General features: G+C 49.2%; 1 protein-coding gene across 2 annotated transcripts in view; it reads right to left on the minus strand.

Annotated features, from left to right (window-relative positions):
• Window positions 1-7,259, minus strand: part of PTPN21 (protein tyrosine phosphatase, non-receptor type 21) — a 68,770-nt gene extending 61,511 nt beyond the window's left edge. The window contains exons 1-2 of one of the 2 annotated variants that reach the window (XM_019552381.1): window positions 6,947-7,259; window positions 2,395-2,766 (exon numbers count right to left, since the gene is read on the minus strand). In XM_019552381.1, the coding sequence (XP_019407926.1) occupies window positions 2,395-2,574 (180 nt within the window). In that variant the 5' untranslated portion in view covers window positions 2,575-2,766; window positions 6,947-7,259. The remainder of the gene's footprint in view (window positions 1-2,394; window positions 2,767-6,946) is intronic. The other variant, XM_019552382.1, reaches the window with a different exon arrangement.
• Window positions 7,260-11,073: the final 3,814 nt, after the last annotated feature.

An 11,073-nucleotide genomic window follows, 5' to 3' on the forward strand; every position in this document is an offset into this window, starting at 1 on the left:
AGACACTGTTTCCCCTAGCGCCCCCCGGCATGACAAGGAACAATGGACACAATTATTAGAGAGTAGATTTAGATTAGACATCCGCAAGAACTACTTCACAGTTAGGGCGGCTAGGAGCTGGAACCAACTTCCTAGGAAAGTGGTGCTGGCTCCTAACCTGGGGATCTTTAAGAAGAGGCTTGATGACTACCTGGCTGGACTCATTTGAGTCCAGTCTTTTCTGATGCCCAGGCGGGGGGTCGGACTTGAAGAACTACAAGGTCCCTTCTGACCCTACTTCTATGATTTTATGATTCTTCTATGATTCTATGATACAACAACTAACAAGTCACAGTAAGCAAGTGCTGAAAAAAAATCAACGGATTTATGTGGGGTGTTTTCTATGCATCTGTTATTAAACTATTCAGACAGAATAAAAGGCCATTTTATAGAATTCAGCCCCATTCTGTACATAAGAGTATTTGCAAGACATGCCCCATATAAGTTTGCCCCAAAAGTTACTGCAGTTGTTTTAAGCTAGAAATATATTTTGATAAATTGATGAGTTATTAATTACCCATAACTGAAAAAGACATTTATTTTCCAGATTCCTTTTCTATTTATGTTGTGTATCTCAGTCTGAGATTTTATCCTATGTTTAAGTCCCGTTTATAGGCAGGCATTCAGTGTATGCGAACAAATAGTAATCGAAAATATTATAATAATAATAGTTGCTCTTTGGCTAGTAATATCATGCAGAATATGGTCATTCCTGTTTTGCAACTCTTCTACTTCATATGTTTTTACTTCATTTTCTGCCAAAAAGGGAAATCAATACATTTGTAATGCTCCACAAGATAATGCAATATCATGGTTCTTACAATAAGTCAGACTGATTTGCTATTCTGGAATGCAGCATAACTTTCAGATTGTGTCAACAGCATACAACCAAAGGGGCCATATTTGTCTCTGGCATGCTTCCACTGAAGCTAATGGAATTACAACAAAAACAAATACAGCCCTTTCAAAGCAGGCCTGTGTGTACCCACATCCTTAAATAAATGGAAATCTAAAAGCTCAGTTTTATAATTCAATATTTTAGATGTGAATAATGTAAAGAATGAACAGCCTCAGTCATGTGGTCATAGCGTAGTTGTGATGATGGAGGAAATACGTAAGACGAAACATTTGTAAGGTGAAGAATTATGTTTTATTGGACCAACTTATGTTAGGGGGAAATGTTAGATAAGGTTTCTAGCACAAAATGCTCTTCCTCAAGTCTGGAAAAGGAGCAGATAAGGTCTAAGATAAATACCAGTTAGAACAATTAGCTTTGTTTTAACCTCAATAATAAAAGTGATCACTTAAAACAGACATGGGCAGTAAACCTGCAGAGGAAAGAAAAAGTATCAGAAGTAGCTATATACCCAATAAAGAACATTAGTTATATCTAATAAGACCATTCCAAAGGAAGCGTGGCCATTAGCACCTGGGGAGCAAAGGGAGGGTTATCAGGGAAAGCAAGAAAGTTATAATGAGCCGTAAAACCATTGTCTGTATCAATTCCATGTTTTCCAAGTGTTTGTTCCCAGGTCTATCTTCTGTAGGTGTGGTATAAAAGTTTTCTTGGAGGAAGTCAGTCCCCAGTGAGTTAGACCAAAGTAAACAAGAGTTACTAGGAGTATACTTCATTCCAAATTAACTTAATTTTCAAAATTAATTTGAGTATCCAAATACTATGCTAGTGCAAATCAAGCATCTCTTTGTGATGAGCTATGCATTTAACTGGCTATGGGCTAGCTCAAGCACAGAATGTAGGCACACACATGCATGCATGCACATCCATGCACACACAGCTGCAAATACCCAGGCACCAGTGTGCACTGGTACTGGTGTACTGATACTTTGAATCTTTTCCCAGCACCAGTTTACCAGGAACCCAAGCAAGCAAATAAGTTTGTCAGGACATAAGTTTGTCATAAAAACTTTTCCTTTATCCAGTTAGCTGAATATTTGTTTAGAAATTATTCATCTTATCTCTGGCCCTTTGAGTTGTCTTGTCTCACACAGTGCCACAAACACGGTCAGTGTTTAACAAATAATAACCAATATCTTTTGCCCAGCACAGGAAACTTCTATGCTAAACCTGATGCACACCTGCCATGTCCCATTCTTTTGTGCATTCGTTTTAATGTAAATTGCAAGATGAACTGCTCCAAAAGCCAAAGTTCCACTTTGGATCAGAACATACGTAATTAAAGGGAAGCTGAGATGTCTAGTACAGGACAAAAATTTAATCTGATTATTTTCAAGGGCACACTTTGTTGTGTGAAATAGTAAAGAATCACTGGGTTAGGTAATCCACTGCAAGAGATGGCTAGAGAAGTCAAGGTGTCCAGTTGCTAGTTTGCTTACCTCCCGAAGTTCAAGCCTCTGAGCTACAGCCTCCAGGCTTTCCTGGCCCGTGCTCTCCACAGAGAGGGTGAACTCCACAAATTCATGGTTGAGCAACTGGATGCGAGCCACCAAGCAGCTCTTGCTGGACACTGTATAACGTCGAGTTCGTTTCAATTTCAGCCCAAAAGGCAGTGGCATCTTCTTTTTCCACCCGTGTGGTCAGTGGAAAAAATACCACCACACGGAAAAATAAATAAGGGAAGTAGATGTAGCCTCCCAAGGAGTAAGGAACTGTAAAGTCTCCCACTGATCAACCAGCGGCAGCAGCAGCCATTAAAGGAGAGCAGATTCTCCACCAAGGTCTTAATGGAGGGAACATTAGCAAGAACTCTAAAGAGGGAGAAGAAGAGAGAAAGTCAGAAGCAATTTACTTGAAAGGGCAATACAATAAGAAACTTGCGAAATCTACAAAATTACAGTATATATTTCTCTAAATCCATCATGCATTTTTCTCCTTCAGAGAACTCTGTTTAGGGTTGGAAAAGTGAAACAGGAACTAGAATTTCTGGCTTTGCCACAGACTGATAGAATGCCCTTTGGTAAGTCACAACAGTTCAGTTTTATTCATCAGCAAGATGATGTAATGAGTAAAGCTGTTAAACGACTGTAGAGGAAAAAGGGCCGTATGAATGACTAATAAGTTCATGAACTGAATTAGTACTTGTATGAAAAATCTCCTGGGAAAACCTAGGTGCTCCAAGCATTTGGAACTGCAAGTCAGTATACAGAACTATTTGCTTTCTGTCAAAGCTCTCCCTATACGTGCAAGTAAAGGTGGAATGGGATCTACTCCACAGAATCACACCTCCTCCCTGCCACACATGCATGGCATGACGTGTGATTGTGGGATCATGCCTTAGATCCCACAGCGCTTTACTGCTGGTGCAGGCTCCCCCCACACTGGCAAGAGACAAGCTCTTGTAGCTGGAAGCCCCCTAAGACAGGGAGGTTTCTGCAGCAGAGATCTCCCTGCTCCACGGGTTTCAGCACCCCTGGGCCTGGCAGAGCACAGCTGTGCCCTGTGGCTGTCAGGGTCCAGCTTGGCTCAGCACTTTGCTCAGGCCCACAGCTGCGGGACTCTAGGTCTTAGCAGCTGAGGGACTCAAAGCCTTGGCTGGGCAAGGTGCACCCCTGTGGCTAGGAGCCCCACCTGACAGAATTCCCAGCCACAGAGAAGAACCTGCTACACATTCAAATTAAAGCTGGATAGCACCAGCTATAAAGTTAGTACATAGCAGGTCTAACTTTATAGCTGGTTGGAGCTTTTTATGGTGTGATAGCTACTTTGCACAAGTAGCTGGTCTCCAATTAATTCCATATATGTATAGTGCAAAGAGGGGGCCAGAGAAACCAGGGCTCCAACACTGCCTTAGAGCTACTCACTACTGTATCATTTGAGGCCTTCCCTTTTGGGCAAAATGCAGCTTTCATTTTTGGTCACAGAAGGGGTGTAACAACTTCATCCTAACCAATGCCAGTGTCATTCGTTCTATTCCTTTAATATTCCCCAAATCAGCACTTAGCTGCAACCCCGAGCAGCTGTTTCAAGTGCCAGCACTCCTTTCTCCTTCTCCATTCTCCCCCCCCCCAACAAGTGGGGTCCATTTCAGTGGGGGGGGAGTGGGAATACTTCATTTTCTAAATTCCCTCCTCAAACAACAAAGGCTTCTTTCATGAGCCCTACAAACCTCAGTCATCTAGTGACCCGCTCATCCCAAATGCTGCCTCAAGGTCTGCTCGCTGTTAAAAAAAAAAATCCATGAACACATTACAGCATGCAGGGGCCTGTGCCAAAGACAGCTGTTGGCCATGGCATGATGCACACAGGGCAGATGACCCTGCAGTCAGGCCAGGCAGCGCAGAGCCTGGGTGCAGGGTAAGGAGATCAAACACCGAGGCTGGTGTCTCCCACTGACAGCTAGTCTATGCTGGTGGGGCAGTGATGCCCCACCCCACGCCTCGGCCAGCATTCCTCAAGCAGAACCTGTAGCTGTCTTCACACTGGAGCCTGTGAGGGGATTGCACCAGCCACGGCAACATGGGGGCACTGCTTTGCCAGCAGGAGCAGAACCAGAAAACACATCTCCCCGTAGCCTACTGGAAGAACAAGAACCATGACCCGAAGGCACCAGAGCCCTCACCTTGGAGCACAGTTGTCTACCCAGTCCTGAAGCAGAAATTTGCAGCACTGCAGTGGGGCTCGTCCCCAAGCCTGCGCTACAGAAGCTTCCACTCAGTCCTGTTCTAGAGGGATTGGCACCTGGGCCAAAGATCCACATGAGGGCATCAACCCACCCACAACAGAGAATAAGACCCTCAACGCTCCCTTGCTTTTGGTAAGAAAGAACCAAACCATCCATGCTGAGTTCCCAAAGATGTGCTACCTCTGTCACAATCCCCCCAATTTCCCAACTGTCTCATCAGATTGGGACACATGAATAATATACCTCGCAGATGAGGCGCTGGCCTGGATTTCTATAAACTGGCCACTCTCACCATTTCTTAAGTCTTCTCTTGCTTCAATTCTAAACACCTATTGCTAGAACACGGCATGACTGTGTCAGGGCAGGAAGAACTGGACTTCCTGAGCACACTCTAGGTTTAGCCCCTTAATACATTTGATGCTCAGATCCATATTTAGGTGCTAGATTATTTTAATGCAATCAAAGAAAAAACATTACTTGACTCCTCACCCTGAGTTATGTAGTTCCTTCTTTCAGGCTGAAAGTTTCCAGCACAATAGAAAAGAATAAAGGAAAGCAAGGAGGAGGTGATGGGATAAGACACAGGAGAGAAAGGAACCGGTGCCATGCTTGCAGCTCTGGGTCAGAAGACCCTCCATGTCTGCTTGGCAGGAGCTTCTAATGGCTGCCCCTCTTCCCTGTCCCAGCTACTGGAAGATTTCAAAGGCAAGAGGGCACAGCTTAGCTCAGAACCTGAGTCTTCCTGTCTAAGCAATACCTAACCCATTTCTGGATGCTACTACAATACTAACAGACAGAAACAGGTTTCCCTGCAGAGCCAAGTGGGTTTATTTCCGGTCCCAAAACCTTTGGCTCACTGACCTCAGCTCACATCCCTGTGCCTTGGTTAAGCAGGTTGTACAATAGACCATAGCACCATTCTCTCACACACCTTCACTGTCCCTCTTTACTAAGGCAAGCCAAATGCTGAAGACTTGTGCAAGTTTCAGGCACAACTTTAGTGCTGATTGATCATGGTTTTAAAGGAACATAATTAAGTTTTTCACAATCTTTTTTTCATCCCCCGAAATCCTTTAAATAGACACCAAATAATGTTGCCAAATAATATCTATACAACTCAAAACCTCCAGAAAGACGGGCAGGTGACATTATAAGAATGTTAACACTTCGATTAACAAGCATAATCAACATCACTCATTTCTATCATTTTATTTTAATGCAAACAAAAAAAAATTGCCTAGGAAGGAATTTTAAATCAGACTTAATGTTCCCTTATCCAAAGAAGGAATTTTTAAAGGTCATATTGTATTCTCTGAACATTTTTCTTAAAAAATCCCCCAATTTTCACTTTAATAATTAGACATTTTGGTAGCATTTTCTTGTTTCTACAATACCCTTACTTCATTTAAAAACACCGCCAGAAACGTACAACAAGTTCAAATACCTGTACTGAGCATAGATCCCAGTGTCTCTTATGTACTACATCAGAGGTAGCCCCTGATAAATAACAAAATACACTAGCATTGCACAAGAAAGGGAACGGAGGAGTAATACTGGTCACAAGTCATCTGACAACTTCTACTGCTGGCCAAGCACAGTTCTTGCAAACAGTACAATATTGTTTTTATTTAGCAGCTGTCATTTCCAAGGACCAGCTGGTATCATATCTGTCTCTCATTATTTCAACCTACTGCTACTTGGGAACAAAAGAGCCCGGTGCTATAGTGCCAGAAGTTGGAAATCCAAAAGTCTGGCTGCTCTTTAGACTTCTTGTGAATGTTCCCTTTATTAAGAAGGCCTAGTATCTATCTGGGAATTATAAACATTTTTTGTCTGATTTTACACATCTATATCTGAACGCATATATATTGTTTTCAATATTCACAAGCCAAACAGGAGTCCCAAGGATTGTCATAGGTAGCTCCTCTTTCGCTACAACTCCTAGCTCCTCTCTGAGAATTGCCTCATATTTGACTTAAAACAGGTGAAGCTGCAGGGATGAGTCTGCCTCATAAAAGTGCAGCGAAGGGCAGAGAAACAAGGTGCCCAGGATGGCTAACACTTGCAGCTCACACCATTATTTTGCGGTTATGCAGAGCAGCCTAACAAGGGGGGGCACTTTCTTCCCCATCTCAGGCCACCCCTGGCACAGCTCTGCAAAGCGCACCAGCAAACTATCACGAATTTCCCCTGGCACCTCCGTCCCCCAGGCTGCTTCTAGTCACCTCACCAGCCGGGGGAGAAAGAAACAAAGCAGGGAGGAAGAGCCCCGCTGTCCCCCGCGGCGCCTGCCCCGGCCCCGTTACCTGCCGCCGGGATCCGGGGACACGCAGGCGCCTTGCCCAGCCCGGGGCGCACGGCCCGACTGTGCCGGGACAGCTGCCGCCCCCCGCCCCTATTGAAGACAGCCCCGCCGCGGGTCACGGCGCTGGGCGGGGAGTCGGGACCGGCCCGGCAAAGTAACCCTGGCGCAGGCTGGCGCTGGCGCTGGGGCTGGAGCCGGAGGCGCTGTGCGCGGGTAGTGTCGTAGCCTGGAGGCGTTCCCCGGCCGTGCGGAAGGATAGGCGGAACCGCCGGCTGCTCGCCCGCAGCCCGTGACCTCAGGGAGGAGGAATGTGCGGGGCGGGGCAGCGCCGCTGCTGCTTCTCTTCCTGCCGCCCCCCGGGAGCTGTCCCCTCTTGCCGCCCCGCGCGCACCCCGGGGCAGCGCCGGCTGGAGGGGCCGGGCTGCCCTCGCCTCAGGCGGGCGCACAACGCGGCACCTGCCCGGAGCACCCCCCGCCCCGGGATGTGCCGGGAACAAGGAGCCTCTACTCGGTGCCTGTCACAAGCACCAAGCAGAGGCCTGAGCCCCCGCTGACTGACGGAAGGTGCCACGATCGTGTAGCCCGGGCCCAGGCGGGCGATGCCGCCACGCCGGCTGGTGCTCAACTGCCCCCGCGCCAGCTCCGTGCAGCGGCGCACGCGCACTAGGGCGCAGGGCTGGGCCCGGAGCCGGGGCTCTGCGTCCTCGTGTGTGAGGGCCGCCCGGCTCCCGGCAGCCGCACCTCGGGCACTGCCCAACCTTGCGGGGTACGACGGCCATGGTGTCTAAGATCGTTCCAGTCCTCGTACAAGCAGGGTCAATAATAGTGAAAGTGTTTAAAACGTATGATGACTTTTGAGGCAGGTCACTGATGCAGCGAATGCAAAACCCAAGTCACTCAGAGAATCTTAATCTGGTTTTGGGCTGGCTGTCAGCACCTCCTAATGACTGCACCTCTTGACATAAATAAGTGCTTCCACTTCCACCACCCGGTTCTCGCTTGCGGACTGGCGACTTACAGTGATCAATATAAAGTACAGAAGAAGACGTATTTGCATGCATTTTCAGTGTACGATAGTTTTTTTTCCCCCCGGCAAATACAGTAATTTTGAGCTTCCAATACAATCATTTTGTATTTAAGACCTGGCACCATCTCCCCAGGGCCCCAAAGATCATAAGTACAAGGAATCTCTAATCCAGCAGGGTCTCCTCCCGTGCATAGGCGGGGTGGCACATGCCCCCCCAAGATTGGCTGACACCGCCGCTGGCTTCTGTGGGCGGTTGCTGATCACTGCTCACTGCGGCCAACTTCTGCAGGTAGCCTCTGCTCGCCACTGCCAACACCACTGCCGGCTTCTGTGGGCATTTGCCAATCGCCACTCATAACGCCCCTCTCCCAGCTGGCTTGCGCCGGTGGTCACCGCTCACCACCATGCCACCAACACTGCCGTCCACAAATTGTGCCCCCCCCCCGGTTCAGGAGGTACCAGTCATTTATGCTCCCGTGTGTGGTGCATGGGGAGTGGGGGAGGGAGAGGAGGGAGGAAGTCTGCAAAAAAAACCTGACTGGGGTCAAGATGTGCACAGATCCCCACCAGTACTGTGGGGCCAGGGCCAGCAGCAGTGGCAGCCAGAAAGAGCGGCTGAAAAAGGCACAGGGTGGGCTGGGAGCTGTGTGCAGCAGTGTGTGGGCTCTGGGCCGTTGCAGGGGGGGTTCTCTTATGGGGAGGGCTCAGCCCCCCCCAAGCTCCCCCATAACTCAAAACCTGGCAGCGTGGCCCTTTGCGCTGAGCTGGCCTCGTGGGAGAGGCTGGGTGTGGTGCAGAGGAGGAGACCAGAAGTGAGACTGGTTGTTCCTCCTGAAGGAAACAGGTTCCAACAGGCTGTGCCTTAGGGCAGGGGTTTTCAATCTTTTTTAATAAGTGTACCCCTGGCAGCCTCCTTTTTAATATGTGTACCCCGGGGGGTAAGAGGCATGGCAAGCACAGGTCAGCTGCAGCAGCCATTCCCCGGGGAGGAATGAGCTAGCAGAGCTCCTGGAACAAGGGACTGGGCCCCTCCCTGCACCTCCCCACTTTCCCCTCCCCTCCCTTCCCTTTCCACCTGAGCAGCTGGCACTCGTGGCCCCCAGCTGTCTGTGCACAGCCCTGTGTGCACCTGCCGCCTGCCCAGACACGCAGAGCACATACAGCTGAAAAGGGGGCCACCTGGCCCCGGCCTCAGCACACATGGGGCAATGCTGGATGTGGAGTGGTAGGAGGTAGTGCATGGCCAAATGCAGAGTTGCTGCAGCCACCGCATGTGAGCTTCCCCTGCCCTCTGTGTCCAGCTGGGTAGGTGGTACCTGTGTGGCAGCACAAGGTGGTGGGTGGCAGCACTCCACCCCCACCCACCTGCATGTACCTACTAGGGACTTCTCAATTACCCCCAGGGGTACACGTACCCTCAGCTGACAACCCCTGCCTTAGGGACAGGCTGCATGCAGCTGTCTCCAGACAGCATTCATGAAGTGAGCTTCAGCTCAGGAAAACTTGTGTGCACATGCTATTGGGGGCAAGTCTACCCTGCCTTCTAAACTTGAGACTGTGTCTTTCTCCTTCCTTTTCCTAACTGTATGTTGGCTATGCCTGAGAATTTCTCTCAGACCCTCCGCTAGGTGGTGCATAACTTGCTGTGCCCGGCTTCCTAGATTCAGAAACCTGAGGAAGAATGGCTTACATGGGGAAGCTTGTCTAACTTTATCCCAACTACACAGCTGCTCCAAGAAAAGATATTGCTCTAAGAAAATTTTGCCTCTTGCATCTGGACCATCATGGCTACAACATAACTTGCACTACCTTTCTCTATCCTGGCAGCGCTGGTCAGTACAGCCAGGATATGTTTGTTTGTACAGGTAGTTAAATCTACCTTGCCCATACCCCAGGCTTCGGTAATCCCAGGGCTGGCGTGGGACCAGACTCTAATGGAAGGAGCATGCTTGGAACTGTACCTACAATGGATGGGATGACATCCAGTGATCTCTGCATCAAGAGACATCTCCACACAGTTCTCAACAGATCAGTGAGAAGATCCTGATTCCTGAAAAAAGAAGAGAAGAAAAAAAAGAGATGACTAGGAATTATTGCAGGGGGAGTGGTTAAAATCATATCTCCTTTTTACGAATCTATTTTCTTCCCCACTTTCCCTTTGCTCTTTTTTCACGGCATCTCTGAGACCTTGTGGACATTGGGGAAGAATGCCACGATCTAATTTATTCATCGGCAGCGAAAAGCAGAAGGTGCCCTGTGAAGTGTCAGACATACCCAGCCTTTGGCAGGTTACAACAAATCCACATCCTTTCTATGCAGATTAAATGTTCATCCCTGTTTACTTGACTGCAGTCCCTCCATTTAGGACAGTCTCTACCCCAGCTCACTGACAGGTCTTGACAGTGGCAAAGCATGGCCCAACCCCAATCGGCTGTGCTTGCTGCTCGGGCAATGGGCAGGGGGGTCAGGCGGGAGCACCAGTGCCCTCCCTGCGAGCACTGGCTGGGGGGTGGGGGCGCTGTCGGTGAGAACAGCCGTGGGGGGACCCCCACCTGGTCAGCGAGAGTGGCTGCTGACTGGTCACTGGGGGGGGCATGTGCCCCACCCCCAACTAAGGTGGCACTAGAGGCCCATGGGTCTTGAGGTGACTTCAGAGCCCAGTCCTTGAGCCACAGACCTGTCTGCAGAAGTTGCAAGTCTTTCTGCAGGGGAGAATAGGCCGTAGGCCAGGACGTCTCTCTTTTTCCTTCCTCTGCTCTCTCCTGTGCTTCAAGGGTGAGTGGCTTCGCCTCAAAATGGGCAGCTGCTTGGTTGAGGCTGCCGCGCCACTGGTCTCAGTGGGCAGCCAGCCCCTCCCGGCTCTTGGTACGGGCTCCCTGTCCCCTGCAAACAGACCTCTGCCTGCGCTATATTACCTTATTGTGGGGCGGAGGTGGACTTTTGATGAGGACTGAGAGCGGTGCTTGAAACAGGACTCTCCCAGCCCTTGGGGCAACACCCGACCATGTCCAAAGCCCCCAGGTATGAGTACTTCAAGCGCATTTTAAAATGCGGCCGCCTCCTGCCCACTGCCCGTGCGCGCCGGGGCCGGGCCGGGCCCG

This window comes from Crocodylus porosus, unplaced genomic scaffold (genome assembly GCF_001723895.1).
Source record: "Crocodylus porosus isolate Cpor-Errol unplaced genomic scaffold, CroPor_comp1, whole genome shotgun sequence".
Taxonomy (NCBI): domain Eukaryota; kingdom Metazoa; phylum Chordata; order Crocodylia; family Crocodylidae; genus Crocodylus; species Crocodylus porosus.